Genomic DNA, 20,259 nt, shown 5'->3' on the forward strand with positions numbered 1-20,259 from the left:
CATCTGTGCCACACTCACATTATCGTCGTTTTTTTTTTTTTAATTTTTCTTTTATTTCGTTCGTTCACTCGATTTCGTCGGGCTCTGTCGCCGGAAACTTGTGGCCCGCGTTGATCCTGCATGATGCACGTCCAATGTCGAAGAAGAAAAGAACGACGCTCGACGTCGTTTTCTTATAATCTTTAATCTTCTCAATCACACACAAAAAAGAAATAAAGAAGAAGAAAAAAAAAGAGGAAGCTTCCTTTCTTTACCAATGCCCCCACTTTTTCCCCCCTTTTGGTTTCTATATGTTTCCCCCTGCGCTTTTTCTTCTTCTTCTTCTTCTCTTTTACATTTTCGCCCCCATTTTTTCTGGGAAAAACGCCATTTGTTCAAAGCCCTCGCTGCTGCTGCTCTTCGTGTCCGCCTGCCTTGATATCGTTTCAATCTTTTCGGACCATTCTTTTGCGTCATCTCCGGCGTTCCCTTTTTTTTTTGTCCTCCCCCCCCCCCCCATCGAGTTTGTTCCCTCCTACGTATAGATATAATATACACTGTCTTTCTTATTCCCTATAAATCTTTTATTTATTTTCTACGATTATAATACATTTGGAAAACAAAAATCGGGAAAAGAAGAGAGAGAGAGAGAAAAAAAATGTTCATTTGTCCTTGCACCATCTCTCCTTATACACATAGACACGCCGCCCCGTTTGCCGAGCAGCCCAAACAACGGCACGATTTCTCGTAGCGGCGTGTTCACGCTGGCAGTGACAGCCGGCATTTAATTTCGTTCCTCCCTACTGGATATATATATATAACCGACTGAACTCTGGGACTCTCTCTCTCTCTCTCTCTTTCTCCCATAGAGAGAGCAAATGCATTGCATAGCAATACCCACGTGAATGGGTTCCATCATCCGACCCCTCCAGGTCCCTCACAAGAGTCGAGGGACCAAGAAGAGCTCAGGAAGAGCGAGGCCGAGAGAGAGAGGGGGCTTTATAAACGATCGACTTAGCATCTCATTCAGGGCCCCACAAATCAGTCACGATTTTTCTCGGAGCCTCCAACTTTTTTATGCCATCCATCGTTGTCATTGGCGGGGTGGAATGGAGGATCAAGGCAAAAAAGAAAAGAGGGCGAGTATAGGGAGGAATCAAAAAATATATGAAAAGAATGAAGGAGGGACGGACCGGGACGGACGGACGGACGGACGGACGGCAGGCATATACATATCAATCCGTTATTCTAATTCCCAACAAGGGTATATAGCTGCTCTGGAAATCTTTCACCCCCCCCCCCCCTCCGAAATCACTCCGCCTTCCACTGGTTAGCAGGAATTATTAGATGATAGCAGTAGCGGCACAGTTCCATCATAATTGCTAAACAAACTGGGAATAAAATATAGCTGTTGTTGTTGTTTTTTTTTCTGGATTTTTTGGGGTTTGTTGCTTTTCCCCCTATAGTTTCTTTGCATTTCAGGCTCTCACAGTATGTGCTGCTACCCCCTCCAAAGCTGCTATCTCTTTCATCGTGTATATATGGGTCGGACGAGAGGAACTATGCTGGAGAAATGCTTTTTTTGTGTATCTGTGTGCTGTTGTTCGGTGGTCACCCAAATGGGGAGCTAGAGAGAATATCAAGCAAAGAAAGAGAGGGACGGCCGAGAGTTGTGGGTTATTTCTGTGGTTTGACTATCAACTGCATCATTTCCTTGTCTGCCAGGAGAGAGGTCCCAGCCAGGAGGCCAAACAACCAACAACAAGAACAAAACAAAAAAAAAAAAAAAAGGAACTTCTTCTTCTTGTATATCTCCCTGACCTTGTGATACAAGAGACGGGCAGCCCCCGACCGACCACAGGGATAGGCGCCGCCACCCAAACAGTCCAACAGCGCAACACTCTATAGGCAATATACATGTCCAAAAGCGTACGTATATATATATGTACATGTGTACAAGCCAAAGCAATGCATTCGCTCTTATGATTATTAAATTCTTTGGCGCAGAGAGACCCCGAGTTTCTATACTACCTGTGGTGGTCGACGGTGAGCCAACCACCGCCCAGGTCGAGTGTGTGCATACAGAGAGAGAGAGAGAGGTGACGTGACCACCAACCTGCGGAATAACACTGGCGACATCCAATTAAGGCTCGACTCTGTAAGGGCAAAGTTTCGGCTGGGTATTTAGATTCTCTTAGATTCTATACTATGTATACGTGTGAGTGTGTGTGTGTGTGTAAGGTAATGAACCGCTGGCACATACAACACGGGCCTGTCGGAAATCATTATTCTTCTTCTTCGTCTTCTTTTCTCTTTTGAAAATATAAAAAGAATATAGTTGAGGATTTCGTGGCCAAAAGGTTATGGGAAAAGACCGCCGGCCATTTATTTGGACGTGGAGGGGAGAGAGAGAGAGAGAGAGAGAGAGAGAGAGAAATATATATGTATAGAGAATGAGAATATAACACTTGACGATCGCATAAAAAAGCTCTGAACCTACTGAACGTTGTATATACCTGGGCGCTAAAGAAAGAGAGAGAGAGAGAGACGATAATATAAAATTATAAGCGCTGAAGAAGAAGAAAAAGAAAAAGAAGAGGGAAGAGAGATAATAACAATCGGAATAGTGGGTCTGGATGTAGTTGAGAGAAGGCAACAAAAATGTCGAGGGAATGTAATAATAGTTTCCTGTGCCAATCTCCTTTTGATCTCTCGGCGATGAGTTTCTCATCGCATCTATTTCTGTCCGTCCCTTGAAAATATTTCAAAAAAGGCAAAAGAAAAGAAAAAAAGAAAAAAAAAAAAAAGAATAAAATATAAGAAACTGTAAAATCGAATTGATGTGTGTGTGTCTGTGTGTGTGTCACATTTATAACGAATGGAGAGGAGGCCATAGATTGTTTGCTAACGGAAAATATCCGCTCAAAAAGCGATTGGCTCCTTCTTTCTCCTCGCCTTTTTGATTCCATTCTTTTATCTTATTGAACTGCGACAGTCTGAATGGGACCGGTAATGAGACGATTTAGCTCGCTGACGAGGGAAATCCAGCCGAAAATGATGAGATGCACAAGGTCTCTCCCCTCCCTATAGACTCTTTTCGCTTTGAGCCTCCATTCAACTGTAAATGGTCTTTTTCCTTCATCATCATCATCATCATCATCATCTCGCTTTTCCACTATTATACACTGTCTCTTTCTTGTGTGGTTGTGGTGCGCTCTCGCTGCCGGTTCATCTAGCAATCCCGAAATGATAGCTCCGAGGGACATACACGCGCGTATAGTCTAACTGGCGAGACTCTAAATATTCTGAAGCAGCTCTCTCATCCAGCGCGCGGAATCACTCTCAACTTATTATAGACATCTGCTCGACTGCTGATGCTATCCCCCCTCCCTCCTCACGTGCTGCGGCGGTTGGCTTTGATCGTTAGAGACTGTGATGTCTGTCCGCGAGCAGTTGCCACACACACGCGGAAGTAAAAATTGAGAGCGCGGTGCGAGCAAGATATGCACATACACAAGTTGCGTCTTTATTCGCCCCAGCACAAGGACTCGCTCAACTCGTTCATTCCAATTCAAAACTATCTGTCATCGTCCCGGATTTAATCTCATTTTTGCCACATCGCCGACAATGGATGCCCCGGCCGCTTGCTCTCTCGCATCCCTCACTTGTCTTTTCTCTCTGCCTTTGACGTACAGCACACACAACGTCGTTCTTCTTCCATCATCATATCGTTTGCCCCCGTGTCTTTCTTTTTTTCTTATTCCCCGATCGCTGCCGAGCAAACTTCCCCCGTCGCCTATTCCCTCCTGCGCAATTTTTATATCATTTTTCACACCCCCCTCCTTTTCTTTTGCCGCTTCCGGCGCTTCCATCAGTGTTCTGGCGACGATCGGGCCACCTCCCCCCCTTCAATTTCATGACACACACACACATACATAGGAGGGGGGGGGGATAAAAAAATGAATCAATGTTGCCATAGTACCTCCATTCTCTTCTTCCGCTCGTCCCCACCACCGCCACCATTATTTCCTTTTTGCATGTAATATTCACCACCTCTCCCTTTACAACTCTAACCCCCCTCCTAACTAAATTCCCTTTGATCCCGACTATTAGTTCCGTATAACGGCGGCGGCGGCGGCAGCGGCCCCCCCCCCCCCCCAACTCTCTCACACGCATAAACGCAGCGACAATAGAGCGGGCGCAGACAATGCGATATAGTGTGTGTGTGTGTTTGCTCCCGACAACATTGGCTCCCGACAAATCGAGTGATAAATGCATTTAAGCCGAGCGCAAGGCCCCGTTGCCTCTTATAACATCTCTCAACTTTTTTTTTTTTCCCCGTTCTTTCCGTCCGGCTGGCACTGGCTGCTGCACGACGCAGTCTAGCACACACACACACACAGCTCAGAGATACACGAACGTAACACACACACACACACAATGGCGACAAAAGATCAAGGGAAGGGGAGGAGGAGGAGAAGGAGGTTGCTCGGTTTCGTCGACAAAGATTTACTGCTCGTTCGCGCTCGGGTGAATCCCGCCGGTCGTCAGTCAGAAATCATCACAATCGAATCAATATCTGAGAGCCCCCCCTCCCTTTTTTTTTTTTTTTTACTATCCCTCCCCCTTTTTTCGGACGTCCTTTGCCAGTGAAGAAGAAGAAGAAAAAAAAATGGGAAAAGTCAGTTCCTCATTGATCAAACCTTTTATGTCGTTTCGAACCGATTTATCAATTCCAACGGAGAAGAATTCACGAAGAAGGGGAAAAAAAGAGGAGGAAAACGAATGACTCAGAGATCCATTCAAGTAATAATAATAGGCTACAAAAGAATTTAGGAGAGGAGAAAAAAAATAACAAGCTTTTTAGAAAAACGGATCCAAAGAAGAAATAATAAGAAGGTTTTTTTTTTTTAATTATTTTTTAAAAAAGAACTAAAAGAGATGAGATTAAAAATAGAACTTGAATGGTGGTGGTCTCCCCGGCATTTGCTGCCATATACACAACAAGAAGAGTGTCGTGTCATCCGTCATGTCACATGCCGTTGGACGATGTGGCATCCGGGTTTGACAGGTCAACCAAGATGTAATTGCCCCAGCCGAATGTAAAATAAAACGAGCTCAAAAGAAAATGGGGAAACTTTTGCTTTTTTCTTTGCGAACATATCGATGAAATACAACCGCTGTCGCCATTTCTCTCAGGTATAATATAAAGGCGCTATCATTTCAAATTCCGGATGAATCCGAGAGACACGGAAAATGAAAAAAACAAATAAAATAAATTCCCTAGTTGCGCCATTGCGCCTTTCCTTAAAATATACGAGGCTATTACTATCAAGAAAATTTCGTGGTGAAGAAGAAACATAACACCTAAACACGAAAACAAAATGACGACGACGACGATGGAGCAATCAGAAGGAAAAGTTACAACACAAACGTTCTTCCGTCTCATTTGGTGCAAGCTGATAACAGTCGTGCCCAGTCTCCGGGCAAATAACAATAATAAAATAAGAAGAAGAAGAAGAAAAAAAAAAAAAAAGGAGAAAAACTAGTATTTTTTCCTTTTCTTTTTCGACCGGTAATTACACATTTCAGACGTGGAGGACACACACCAGCAGGAGGAAGGCCAAGTAGTTAACATATACTCTTTTGTGTAGCTATGTATATATTATATATATGTATGTGTAGATACGTTCTTACGCAAGTCCCGCGGCCGTATTTCTTCTCCTCTTTGCATCCGGACTGAGATATATACATAGGGAGAAGTAAAAAAAAAAGGGGGTCGAGTTCAAGGTTATTTTATATTTACACCCTTATTCTCTCTTGCTTGTATGAACCAGAACCGAGTAGAGAAGAGCGTTACGTGTTATTATTTATCCACTACCTTCTCCTCTGTTTTTTTCTTTTTTTCTCTCTCTAATCTATAAAGATATGTAATTTTTGTGGGGATTTCGTTTTTTTTTTCTTTCGTGGCTACTGGCCTCGAGTCCAGTAATTGCCGAGGCAATTGAACAAGCCCCCTGGAAGAGATAAGAGCTAGTTCTCAACAGTCAACAACAACTATCCAAAAGACCAGTTATATGTTACGTGTCGATGTTGCTGGACGTAAAATACGGGAGGCCTGATACTTTCGTAGCTCTTGTTTTTGTCTCGGAATTCGCTTGAAAAAGAAAGAAGAACAAATATGCAAAGTATCGTAGGCACGCCTTTAATTCTAGTGGTCGAGGGAAAAGAAAAAAAAAAACGGTAGGCAACAACAACAATAGTCACAAGCGATACACATTGGTGGTATACCCCAAAATGGGTTACCCAAACCAAACGCGTGTGGTTAATTACGTCAAACCGCCGATCGTGTGTATAGCGTCGCGATAGTCTTCTCTCTCTCTTTCTCTCGCTTGGTGTGTGTTTTCACACAAGTAACCCATGCTCTCTACGGTTCTTCACCGGACGAATTCGGTAGGATAATCGTCGGTCTATCCATCAGGGAGCGCCCATTGTATTTCGGTGGACACTGGTATTACTCTTCGTCCCGGTTGGCGTGCACCGCCGCCATATTTGCCCACCTTCTTCTTTTTTGTTTTTTGTTATTCTTTTTTACAAAAGAGTTTTCACACGAAAAAAGCGTTTCAATGGGACCGGCACATTCTTCTTCTTCTTTTCCAAGCTCTCTTACACAAGTGATATGTGCACACGATTTTACGAGACTATGTACACCAGCAGCAGCTTTGAATCATCGACTATTATTGCCCAATACGTCGCCATGAGCAATGTTCTTTTTTTTCTCTACGGCGTCGTGTACGATAATTGACGAATACATCATATAAGCTGGGGCCTGGGGGTAGTAAATAGACGAAAAAAAAAGAGCCGGAGCTTTCGTGACATCGGCCATCTGGGCCAGCAGCAGCAGCAACGCTATATGCTGGACTTGCGTTTGGACATATACACACTAGCACGCGACCTCGGGTTTTTCCCATTTTGTCCTCGCAGAAAACTGTTAACTCGTCAAAGGTTTTTTTTTCATCCATCCAATTATTCATTTTAATTTATCGGTTTCTTTTTTGCTCCCCTTCTTATCGATCGATAATCCCGTCGTTGCGCTTTTGTGAACAGGTTGAATAAGAGGAGGATATCTCCTTGCGATTGCAGCATGGAGACAAGTCATCGAGATGACATCAGCAGTCTCTAGACATGCACGTTCACTTTTTCTTTCGCCACCAAATAAGTTTATTATATTTTTCTTGTACGGGGAGGGAAGCAACAAGAGACTTTTTTTTGATAGTGTCATCATCAACCGCGATGGAATTCATTTGAAATGTGTCCAGGCACCCCACACTGCGAGCTGTAGACTCGGTTACCTTTTTTTCCCTATTCAATCCGCTCATATCCGCCCTGGCATTTTTCAATAAAGTTTTGAAAACACGTCACGGTTTGATTCATTCCGGGCATACTGTATCTCCTTAACCAACCCCCTTGGAAGACGACCGTGAAAGAATTTTATTTTCTCTCTCCTGTGGAAGAATTGAGCCGCAAGATGCGGGGGTGGTATAGGGAAGAGAGAGAGAGAGATAAAAAAGAGGAACCAGGAAATCGTCTTGTCCGTGATTATTTAGTCGACAGCAAATGTCATCATTCACATAATTGAACCTTTTCATTTCCCTTGGCGCCGCGTACACATTTTTCGTTCAACGGGATGTGACAGTGATTTTATTTCTCGTTCCGATCAAATGAAAAGCGCCTACCTTTTTCGACTATAATTTTAAATCGTTTAGTTGGTTCAAATATTACTTGAATCATTTGAAACGACAAAATAACCCAAAAATAGGAAACATCAACAACAAAAAAGATCAACTTGTTTCCCTTTTTTTTTCCTTTCAATGATGGTTGTTGGTGTGTTAGGCCTACAAGTTAAATCGAATGTTATTGGCGGAAGGTAGGGGAGGAAAAAAACAAACTTGGGCGTTGACATGCCTCATCCTCCTCACCCGACTGCTGAATTGAAAACGGGAGAATTGCGCCCGGCGATGATTGAATTCCTTTTTCCAATTTTTGTGTCGGACGTCTCCAGTGTCGTATAACCAATTCCCTTTTCCATAGGGAGACGGTTGAATGACTCCGTCCAGTCAAGTTAGACGCCAATGAAGTTATTTGCTAGTATAGTGACTGCTGCGCTCCTCGGGCTCAGAATAAGGACAAATTCAATAAACTCACGATGTATCTTTTCCTCTTTTTTTGGGGGGTCCCTTCCTATTCACCCTTATCGGAAATAGTAAGGTCCCCCGGATGGATGTACTAGGGCAAACGTGTACACTGTACACACACACGAGGACAGAAAAAAGGAAAAAAAAAGGATCGAAAAAAACAGCCATGAGCGACCAAAAATGAAAAAAAGAAATAAAAAACTCGGGTTGGCTAAAGTAATAAACGTCAATCGATTTTGGCCTGTACCCGGCGATAGGATAATATACAAGCGAGAGTGGCACAACACATCAGAGCGCATTTGAGGCAAATGTCTAGAGGGATGATGTGTGTGTGTTTTACAACAGAATAGATACACACAGCACACACACACGGCGGCCGACATTTCATCGTCTCTCTCTCTGCCCTTTTGAGCAGATATAATTTGGAGATCTCGTCTTTCAATCGTATCGTCACGTACCCAAATATATATTGACTTTCTGGATCTAGTGGGGTCCTTTCGATTCGGGCTTTATCTATTCGGTGGAGAGGAGGGGAATATAAGAAGGCGGTGTCGTCTATTTATACAGCAGACCACCCCCCGGTTACATTTTCAAGAGTTTGGTTTTCGACCTTCTTCTTCTTTCGTTTCCCGAATGTTATCACGTCAATCCTCGGCTACTAGTCGATGAGATCCAAACTACGGGGAGAAAAGATCTCCCCGCAAAGCGGTCCCATGCACATACAACGGGACCTACAAAGAGGAGCGACTGGTGAGGATCGATCGAGGGGGAGAAAGTGGAAGAGTAATAACAATTCACGAGGTCTTGTATGTACAGCAGTGCTATTACCTTTCTCCTTCTCTCTCTCTCTCTTGATCGAAAACATGTTGGCGAAGGCTAAATATCAAGCGAACGAGAGGAGAGGCCGATCGATCGTGTAGACTACTGAAAGCCGGAGGCAACGGACGCGGACGCGCGAGTTGGAGGAGGAAGAACGCCGACGGAGAGAGGAGCAAAATCACGTTCATCCTAGAGCTAATGCCAGTTAATTCTCGCGCAAGTCGAGCTGCTACGCTGTCGGTGTGAGAAACCTTTCATTAGGGAAACAGTCTAAGAGGCAGACAGAGAGGAAATCATGCTGTATTTACAATGTCTAAAAAAGAAGAATAAGAAAAAACCAAAGAAAATAAAAAGAAGAAAGAATCTCGTCTGGCGGAAGTGCGTTGCGATGTCGTGAGGCCAGCGGGATTAACGAAAGAGAACGTTAAAGAAAGTCGGGAGGGAAGAAGAGAGAAAAAACAAAATAACAACTAAAATATATATAAGCAAAAGAAAAAGAAAACCTTTTCCATCACGTCATCGTGATGGCCCAGCAACGAATGTTAAAAGAGTTTGAGAAAAAGCCTTAACGCTGAAGCAATATGCAATTGGCGTGACTGCGGTTCATCTCTTCTGGAAACTCGTCGTCGTCACTCTGATTCTCACTTCCCAGGATATTAGAAAATAAAAGAACCCAAAACATAATACGAAAAAAAGGGAGAGAAGGCCAAGAGAATATAAAAGAAATATGAATCAAAAAAAAAGAAAATAAAGAAAAAGAAAAAATAAGCTTTTGATAGAGCTCAATGTCAACGGCGTTTGGAGTCGAGCGTAACGTCGAGGTACGATTGTGAGCATCGCCCACGCCTACAGGCAAAAGGAAATTTTTATTTTTTGTGTTTTGTGTTTGTCTTGACTTTGAACAATAACATTTCCGATTCCAGGAATATTATAAGAACAAGCGTTGAAATCGCTTCAACTGATTGTGATTCCCTCCCTATTCAGGGCCACTGGTTGTCGTGTGTCGAGATTAAACTATAGTACAGTAAACAATAGTTCCTCTCCTTTTTTTTCTGTCCAGCGCAAGAAACAAAAAATCGAGATGAGAACCAATTACATGACAGTAACTAACGTAGATTGTATTCAGCTACTGTCAGGGCAACTCGGTCGTAAAGGGGGGTTTGATGGTAGGTGGAGTCTAGCGCAATTACCATGTTTCCTGGAGTTCTCTTTGGACGTTTCACAATAGCTCTTGGGGAAAAGGGGGGGACGGGGACGGGGGTCTGTCATCATCAGCTTTTCCCTTAGACTCTCTCCTTACTGCTTTGCTGCTGCTACTGTGCTACTCTCTCGCCTCCGCGTGACATGACGCATTGGGAGAGAGCAGCAGCCCTGGGAGACGACGACGACGACGACGCTGAATCAGCCCCCCAAAAAGAGAAGAGCGGGGGGCGCGCGCGTGGTCACCGAAGCGAAATCCATCGTGCACAGTTGCTGATGTATAGTGTCGCTCCACTTGGCGATGTCATAGAAACTGGTCACAACGTCAATCAACTTGCACTCTCTCTCTCTCTCTGTCTCCGTGTTTTCCTTAGTCTCTATATGTAGCGAAGCTCATTACTTACTTTGGCCCATGTCTGCCAAGTTGTTTCCTTTCCCCCTGTAAACCCTCTGACGTGTACTCTATATCCCCTGAATGCGTTTAGATATATATTCTTGAGCTTGCGCTACTACATCTAATAGATAAGGTTAATGAATTGGGTAATCCATACAGCCAACGCCATCACACTTATTATTTCTTCGTAGGGGGCTTCCCCCCTCCTCCCAACACGACCAAATCAGCCGATGGCCGATTTGATCCGGCTTCGATTGTATCCGCTATGGATTCTTTTCGGGAACCCCGCAACGAACCCGCTCTGTCACGCAACGCGTCCACCGGACTTCAATTCGTAATATCTCCTTAGATACGGCTCGACAATAATGGCCGGCGACTCTACAGCACAGCAGAAAGTTTTATTAAGGCGAAAAAGAAGTTCCTTTCCAGCGATCTATTTTTTTGGGGGGTTCGGGGGGTGGGGGGGGGGATGGGTAAATTACTTTAGTTCTCTCTCTCTCTCTCTCTCTCTCTTTGAATGAGTGAGGAAGAGAGTTGTGCGGATCATTACGTCGGGCAGACAGGGGCCGAGGGAGAGGAAATGAGTAACGAAGTAATGTTTTTCCTTCTTCTGTTGCTGCTTGGCCCTATTTCTCGGGGAGAAAAGGATTGATGTTCTCTGGTGGCCAATCCAATTTCTGTGGTCACAACGACATTCTAACAAAAACATCCAAAGGAATAAGGACGCGAGGGAGAACGATGACGAACCCTTTCGTGTGATGTAGCGCTAATGACGGGGTTTTCTGGCCAGTTGGAAAATTTAATAAATTGTTATGCCTTCTTCTTCTCTCTCTCTCCCCCATTTTCTCTTCTTTTTTTTTCTGTGCATTGTATAGTCAATATGGTCAGTAGACAAAGTTCCCCTGTCATTTGCTTTTGTTTCTTTCCCTTCGCAGTCCTTCCTCTTCTTAATGATCGCTTTGTACTGGAACGACTGCAGTTATTACAAGCCGAAACTGCCCTGCATAGAAGGGGAGGGCAGTTTGCCTCGTGAGCGTGAAAGCCCCAAGACATTCGATGCATTTAACGACTAGTCATGCTGTATATTATGCGCACACAAACGGACAGGCGAGAGTAGCGGGGTAAAATATATCTAGAAACGCCTCGAACAACTATAAAAATGTGATTGAAGGTAACTCACTTTTCTAGCCCGTCCCTGGATGCGAAATTACGTCAGGGCTAGAGGAAGGGGGATTACATTTATTTATTTCTCTCTCTCTCTCTCTCTCTCTCTCTCTCTCTCTCTCTCTCTCTCTCTCTCTCTCTCTCTCTCTCTCTCTCTCTCTCTCTCTCTCTCTCTCTCTCTCTCTCTCTCTCTCTCTCTCTCTCTCTCTCTCTCTCTCTCTTTTTTTTCTTGGAAAAAACGGGTTACAATTTATTTTACGACACCTTCAATTTTTATTTTTCTCGAAAAAAAAGGAATAAATGTGAAATAAATTAAATCGGGGGGACTCGACGAAGGTTTTTCCCGTTTACCATTACCACCCCCCCCTCCCCTCAACGGGAGAACTGAGAATTAGTAGGGAAAAAATACTTTTGTAATTAATTTATTACAACAAAAAAAAATAATAATAAAAAAAAATAAAAAAACTCAGGCACGGAAAGGCAAAGACGTGGGAAAACGGCAGCGGTTATATGGCACGAGATCGCCAAGTTCGAAAACTCCCCGATCGGTCGCTTCCCCTCACAGACGCCATAGAGCGCAACTTGCTATTAAAGAAGTTTCTCGTTAAGAAAAATAAAATAAAAATCGACAATTTATCCAGCAGCTGAAGGCCCATTTCTCTTAACGTTGGGAAACAATTTTCTGTATCCGAGAAGACGAAAAAAGGTATACAACGAAAACAAGTCGAAATCGAATAGTTGCTTCCACTCTGAACGCATAGAAAAGTCTCATCTCGTACGCGCGTATACGCCACACAGACATATAAAAACCGTGAGTTTATGGATTGGCTGGGGGTAGTACAGGACTGATTATAGAGAAAAATGGGCTTATCATTATCTTCCGGCTTGAAAACAAATTTGATGGGGAGACTGGGAGAAGACAAAAGGAGAAGAGGCTTTGGCTCTTCCACCACCATCACCATCAAGATTGCAGACATTATAATACTCTGACTGCTTTCATTAAGCTTCTTCCTTCTCCTTATAGAGCCGCCCAGGCATTAGACTATACGTGCGGTGCAGCTTCTACTGGAGCGAAATGACGCAACCGACAAGGTTAAAGAGAAAGCGTTTAGAGCTTAAGTCGTAAGAAGAGCCATCAAGAGGATCTTTAGTCCAATTGGAGACCGTAGTATTTCATATTGGCCCACACACGCACACCTTATAACGCTGCCTCATTATGTTTAGTTTTTTTTTACGACCAGAGTGCTGGGTGTATATTCTGTATATAGCTTCGAAGGGAACGTCCACAAACTTTTTGGCCTGGCATACTCCAAAAAATAAAAGAGGGAAAAGAAGAAAAAGGGGAAAAAAGAGTGATGGGACTGGGTCGACTCCCCTCCAAAAAACATTGGAGCAATGACGTGCCAGTTGCATGCGGAGCGCACTGTTTTTCACCGTCCTCTCCCGTCTTCAAGTACTGCTCGTAAATTGGAGCCATCTGGGCTTACATTTTTATGTTCGACACTTTCCTTCCTCCTCTTCCTGCTCCCCCCCCCCCCCTTTCTGCGCTATTACGTCTCCTCGGCCCGTGAAATCAAGTGACCTACGCACGCACCTCCCCGCATTGCAAATAGAGAATAATGCAGGGCAATACTACATCCCCGAGTAGAGTGAACTTCTTTATTACATTTCGTTTGATCCGCATCACTTTATACGAGAGCGCAGCGATTTCAGGGCAAGACTCGCAGAAATCAAACGCCCAAGATCCGCCCAACTGTTTGTGCGGTTCGCGCTATGCTACTCTGGACGACTTCCGGGGACAGTAGAGAGCGATTTGATAAGAAGAAGAAGAAGAAGAAAAAAAAATATAAATGAATAATACCTCAGTCAGAACATCGTCTATCTCTTTCTCTCTCAGTCCTTCTTTGAAATCCGGAGAGGATGATGTCTCCGTTCCCAGTCAACTGCTGGGAGAAAACGGTAATTACGCCCATTCGATCAAGAAGCTTCATCTTTCTCGATCTCAAGTTGAATTTAATACTTTTCAACATGCCTTAAGAGAAGAAAAAATAAAATAAAACGGGATAAAATACAGCAAACAAAACAAAGTAAAAACAGATTGAATGAAGGTACGGATTCAAATGCAATCTAAAAGTAAATTCAAGCAGTTTGAATAAATTTCTCTCTCGACCAGTTCTTTCTTGTCTGAATAACTTGTGAAAGATGAAATGCACGCAAATGAAATACGTCATTCAAAATAGACTGGAATCGATCCGCTGGCGCATTAGTCGTGGGAGATCTATACTACACGTATGTAAGTTTTAGAAAGAAAACACGTTCGAAAATGCTGTCGAGTAGCAAATAGATTATTCCCGTCACGCTGTGTGTGTGTGTCTTGTTCTTTTTGCTTCGACTACGCCCATCACGCTCGCACACGTCGACGCACGCTTGCCTATGAACCTGAAGGATATAACACATACACAAACGGAGACTACACAAGTGTGTTTTGACTATTCAAATTAATTTGTGTGACGTGGGATGTTTCGGTGCATACACCTACAAAGAAATTTAAGAAAAGAAAAACAACTTGCAACTATAATACCGTACACTCATCGTCTCGTGTTTGCTTTGGATGAATAACAAGACACAGAGAGCGAAGCCAGGGAGACATCGACACTACAAAAGTTTTTTTTAGTAAAAAGTGAAGGGTAGAGAAAAGGAGACGGTAAAATGTTTGAAAAATGCAAAGCTTCACTTGACAGTGCCCATTCTTTGGTCGTGCACTCATCATTCTTCAAACTCGGGGAGAGAAAAAAAAAAACTCTTGTCAAAGTGTGATGGTAAACAAACGTCATCGAAGGTTCCTAGAAGTACGCTATTCCAGGCTGTCGAGGGAGAAAAAAAAAAAATAATCGAATCAATAATTCAACGGTGAAGCAACAACAGCACAGTTATTCTCTTTGCATCATGCTTGGCACCTATTCACGATTGACGTTGTTTTCCGTTTGCCGGCTGCCAATGCTGACCAAATGGAATGGAACATTTGGCAAAACACAAAAGTTGAGCCCAAAGTGTTAAATACAACCTTTATGCGTCGAGACGAGGACGTCGGTTTGCTCAACTTACTATAAATATTTTCTTACCGAAAGAGCAGAACGTGTCACATCCATCTCTTCCTCTCCTACAAGGAAACAACACAATGCAATGCGCTTTAATCATCGCCTGAAAACATATGTATTGATTCTTTGTCTTTTGTTTTCCTTTTATAGGTGGCAGTCGAGAGCTGAACCAACCCTAAAAAAAGGTGGGATATTTTTACTGTGGTACTGTGAGAAAATTGATCATTAAATCAATACAAAGTTACAAATCACTAAATCATACTATATTTCAGCTCTACGTCCTTTCTGTGTTTCTTCGAATAAATTTGTTTTCTTATATGTACGTTTGCTATATAAAAATTTGTTTATAAAAAAAAAAGAAAAATGTGTTCGCAAAAGAAATGTTAGACAAAATAATAATAATGCGCAAAAATAAAAATAAGAACGTCAAGATACGTTGGTCTTGCTCGCATGAGGTAAAGAGTTGGAAGAGTGGATCCCGGAGAATTTAAAATTCAGCAGAAGACGCTAAAAGACTACAAAAAGTATAATAAATGGTTGTTGTCGAGATCAAGAAATCCTGAGCGCAACAGATTTTCGGTTCCACTCCCTTTCTCCGTCTAAAGTATCTATGCTACGACGAACAGATGCGCACGAATCCGATTTTCAATTTTTGGCCAAAATATGCCACACCAGAAAACATAAGGGTCAACCCCTGTTTCATTTGGGACACATAAACATGATCAACCTGTTGATAGAGAAAAATGAAAAGATAGACTCGACGTAACCAAATCGGAGCGAGCCTCAAGATCATCAAGCCCCATTTTTATCGCATTATATACGAACCGGCAGTTGATTGCTTTGCCCGAAAGAACCTTGTTGCATTCAGCTGAATCTGTAAGTGGGAAGGCCACCAACGGGCTTTCACAATTCGATTCGGAAAACTCGAAATGATAGATTTTGGGTTGAACTTGCATTTCCCCAAATGGTCCACGTAGCATGAGAAAGTAAAGTGTGATGGGACTGGTGGCTTTTGATTTCAATATTAACTGTAAAAAGCATAACAAATATAAGCGTTATTAAGGAACCCAAGTGTCACGGTATACGGAGATGGATCGATGCGCCTCGACAGCTTGGAAAAAAGAAATAGAACCATCGACCGTCGTCAGTGCCGCCACCTCTGCACATTTTGGCCTATTTTTAACTAAGTCAAATCACGCCACCCAGCAATTGTCAGTTGTGCAACCGTAGAATTCGCCGAAATTGTGATGACGATATAATCCTTCAAATGTCTTTCATAAACTTGTTTTCTTTCCTTTTTGGACACACTCTTGACTGAAACTCTCCATCGTTCTCTCTCTTGGCTTCAAAATTGAAACGATTGCCCGCATTAAAATTGCGTTATCCAATCCTCGACACGCGTGGAGATAGGATATAGGGCTGTGTGTTTCAGGCCAGAGTACAATGCACTCGCAACGATTTCTTGGAGTCTCAATTTTTTTTATCCTCAAGTGAAGCACAATGCTCTTTACTCAACTGTTGGTTCAACGACTGTTGATCACGATTGCAATTCTCCAAGTCGTTTGATTACTTCAATACATATGGTCCTGTAGCGTGACACATGCTTCATCCAAAACTTCAGTAAGTCTCTCTCGAAAACAACTCAGTACTAGGATTGATCATCATAGAGCCCAACCAAGCAAATTGGCTCCTCCGTTTCAATTATAGTCTTAACTATTCACGATTAATAGTACTTAATATACGATAAACCGGTACCTGATAACTTATTCCACGTTCCGATGATTGAGTAGGATCCTTTTGGTCTGCGTTGATGCGTGCTTTGATTACCCACTGGTGGCTGAAGGCATAAAACCGGCTGGTTTCATAGTACAATTTATGAATGAACTCGTCAGTTCGATACGGTTTTAACTGAACGTCTAAAAATTACAAATTTTAAATAGTTAGAAAACATAAATCATGCTAAATTAGCTTAAAAATAATTGGGAAATTGGAAACTACAATCTGAATGAAGGTTTTCTTGGGACCACTATTTAATACAGGATCAACTTAGAACAACCACCGACAACCTTTCTATTGTGGCTTTAAAGAACCGAATACTTGACATTGGACGAGATTCTGCTGTAATGGCAATGAAACTTTCATGAGAACGTTACGCTCTTCTCGCTTGCATCTATTTTGCACTTTCTATCGCCTCGATTCTACTTTTCCTTTTTACGAACCGGTTCAAGTAACCATTTCTTTTGTTCATTTTTAAGTCAGCATTGCGTACTAGGTAACTGAAAATGTACAAGTTAAGCTCTTTTTCGCCATTTTAACGTAAGACTTTATCGAAAGAAGAAAATAATGCCTTTAAAAAAGAAAATGGCTAGGGCTGAAGAGTTATTAAACGAAATTTAGCTATAAGTCCGACTATAAAAAAATTTAATTTAGACGGATCACTTATTTTAACTATGAATTACCACTGAATGCAATTTTTTCGAATGATAGCAAATCAAACAAAGTTCCATAGAGTTTTTTCTCTTCCTGGTGATTTCCATCCATATTGAGAAGATATTCCATTAGCTCACCACCACTTCTGTGTGGGTGAACACAGACAGATTCATGAACCTGTTTGAACAAAAATGCATTATTAACTCAAAATATTTTGCTGTAAATAACGACTTTACCACGACTTCGTGGAATGGACCACGCCACTGACAACCAATCCGACTAAATTTGCACATAGTTGTCCTGAATTGTATGTTTAGTGTAAATACATTTTAAATTCCTTTCAATTTCAATGCTGTAACTTTAATACCTTTCCTCACACAGTTCCTTTTCGTGTTTCTCAACAGTGTTTCTGTCAACAGAAAGGAATTATTAATACATAATATATACACACATTAAATAGTGTAAACTTACCTAGAGTATTCATTTGAACAATAGCGGCATTGTGCTGGAAGCTCAGAAACAGCTTTTTCAACAGCCAAATTTCTGGAGGACAAAGTTTTACTGATTTCTGTGCGGCAGTTGGGGCATGTTGCAGTCTCATCTCTCTAGAATTGGAAACAATAATGCAATTCCTCAATTACATTTCTTTTAACTTGTAACAAACTCAACATACCATACGAGCATCTGCTAGCAGATGGTTAAAGCAACCAACACATGACAAATGTCCATTAGAGCACTGAAAATAAAGAAATATAATAAAAATTTTGTTTACTAATAAGTAATTTGTAAGGGGTTAGTTTCATCTTTAAACCTATGAATAAGTGAGTTAAACCAAAATTATTAAAACTATTATCAAGCCTTACTAAAACCTGGCTTTAATAAACAGCAAGGTTATTTAAACGAAACCATGTAAATGGGGCTCAAGACAAAGTTACAAAATAGCTATGCCCCTGTGGTAAGACAAAAAGGACGAAGAAGTAGGGTTTGGAACACCATGACAGACAATAAGACAAATAAGTTGTTCCCGGTATGCAGATAATATTTCCCCCATTGAATAACAGATCAGAGGATATTTAACATCAGGAAGGTGCAGCCATTTTGAGTAAAAGTCGAAATGATGACCTTATGGAGAAAATAACTCACTTGATATACTGCGCTCGAAGGCAGATCCAGGCACACGGAACAACACAAAATGCCCCCTAGTCGAGTTTCTAATCTTTCATCTGCGTTTTTAGTTTTCTCAACGTTATTTTCTTCTTTACGCTGCTTTTTTGAAGCTGGTTCGAAAGCTTCGTTTCCTGTTTCGATAGAATCTCTTGATTCGATGACGACATCACTTGAGCTAGCTAAATTTACGTCGGCCATCGCCCTATTTGTGTTCTTTTGTTGTGAACCGTTGTTTAGTTTTCCGAAGGGATTCTGGGCCGCGGTATATTGTGTACGTTTGTCGTGTGGCCGGTAGATCGCGTATTTTAACCAAAAATCGTGAATTTTGAAATCTCCGCCCCGTAATGGGGAGGGGCTTACAGCCGTGTAGGTCCTTCAGTCAGTTCGGTCATGGTGTATTAGTATGGTGGGGGAACTTTTGTTGGAATCGGCTATCTCGAATGAAGCCAGTTTCCGGACAAGAGGCGGAGCTTAGTGAAAAGTAAAAATTCTTAACAGCCAATTGCAGGGCTGGTCGGCTATTGTCAGTGCCCTCTATGAACCAAAATACTAATCTTTTGTAAAATAATTCGTCTGTAAAATAGTATACATATTTAACATTTTCGAGTGCAGACATCAACCGATTGTCGCAGTGGTTAGCGTCTCAAGCTACGACTCATAGGAAGAAAGGTTCAAATCCCAATTACATTATTTCTTTTTTTTTCATATTTGTTGTCTATTAATTTTGAAATAATTTAAGCTGGAAAATAATACTTAATTACTGTTATTGACTCATTTTTTACGATTTTATAGCTTTATAAGTACATAAGCAAAGTGGAATCGGACTTAGAAAATTTTCAAACCGTTTATAGCTCATAGTTCACCCAATTGTCCACCAGGCAGCGCTGATCATAGGTGACCAATGGCTTCAGCCGAGATAGCCGATTCCAACCATAAGTTCCCCCACCATACTAATACACCATGGTTCGGTGCCCGTACGGCCGTACGCGACAGATAGCTTAAAAGTACTTTTTTATTTTTTTCCCCGTTTCCCAAGCTTAGGTTAGCTTACATTAGCTTATATTGTACATAGTAGCCCAAGAGTTAGGTTAGTTTTGCTTGACGTAGCTAGATTTTTTTTATTCCGTCGATAATGTTTTATGTCAAGCTTTATTCAGCTGAAAATTACTTTTATTTTACCAGGCAGACTTAAACTCAGATCATACCTTTTGTTAGTAAGCTTGAACTTACTTTTACTTTTTCTTCCTAGGTTTTGATTCACCTTAAAAATACTTGAAATCGCTTGAAATAATAATAGTAATGAAAATAAAAGCTTGGGCAAGCTTTCGTTTTAAAATCTAAGGAAAAAATAAGCTGAAAACAGCTAACATTTTCTTTCTGATTTTATGCTATGTAATTCTTATGTTAATTTAAGCTTTATTCTATGATATGATTAGAAAAGTAATGATTATATAAGCTGAAAACAGCCGAAAACAGCTAACTTTTCTCTTTATTAATAATCAGGCAATCAGCATGCTGCAGTCAATGTGTACATCATCTGCTCTCTTAATCTAGATTCTATAATGTTAAATTTATTTTTACCGATAAATTGACTATTTTATAGTCTAATTTCTTACGGATATACCCTGCGCTTTTTTTCTATGAATAAAAACAAAATATGTATATAAATTGCAAGTATTTTTCATAAACACATGCAAGCCATATCAACTAATGGCTAAATATACATCGAGTAATATATTCAATAAAAACAATGTTAGCTAAAGGTAATTTTAATAAGTGATAACGATGCATTAAAAGGATTAAGGGAAAGAGA

General features: G+C 41.6%; 1 protein-coding gene and 1 long non-coding RNA gene across 4 annotated transcripts in view; both read right to left on the reverse strand.

Moving 5' to 3' along the window:
• Positions 1-18,714, reverse strand: part of LOC124344416 (cysteine and histidine-rich protein 1-like) — a 115,482-nt gene extending 96,768 nt beyond the window's left edge. For 2 of the 3 annotated variants that reach the window (XM_046797953.1, XM_046797954.1), the window contains exons 1-7: positions 18,423-18,714; positions 17,953-18,015; positions 17,751-17,884; positions 17,647-17,688; positions 17,516-17,579; positions 17,309-17,456; positions 16,605-16,765 (exon numbers count right to left, since the gene is read on the reverse strand). In XM_046797953.1, coding sequence (XP_046653909.1) covers positions 16,605-16,765; positions 17,309-17,456; positions 17,516-17,579; positions 17,647-17,688; positions 17,751-17,884; positions 17,953-18,015; positions 18,423-18,644 — 834 coding nt within the window. In that variant the 5' untranslated portion in view covers positions 18,645-18,714. Of the gene's footprint in view, positions 1-14,948; positions 15,577-15,674; positions 15,878-16,604; positions 16,766-17,308; positions 17,457-17,515; positions 17,580-17,646; positions 17,689-17,750; positions 17,885-17,952; positions 18,016-18,422 lie in introns of those variants that run through there. The other variant, XM_046797952.1, reaches the window with a different exon arrangement.
• Positions 5,544-11,091, reverse strand: LOC124344417. Its single transcript, XR_006919736.1, has 2 exons — positions 9,003-11,091; positions 5,544-8,921 (listed from the first exon to the last, which is right to left on the reverse strand). It is a non-coding gene; the product is annotated as an uncharacterized LOC124344417 (long non-coding RNA).
• Positions 18,715-20,259: the final 1,545 nt, after the last annotated feature.

This window comes from Daphnia pulicaria, chromosome 6 (assembly GCF_021234035.1).
Source record: "Daphnia pulicaria isolate SC F1-1A chromosome 6, SC_F0-13Bv2, whole genome shotgun sequence".
NCBI classification, from domain to species: Eukaryota; Metazoa; Arthropoda; class Branchiopoda; order Diplostraca; family Daphniidae; genus Daphnia; species Daphnia pulicaria.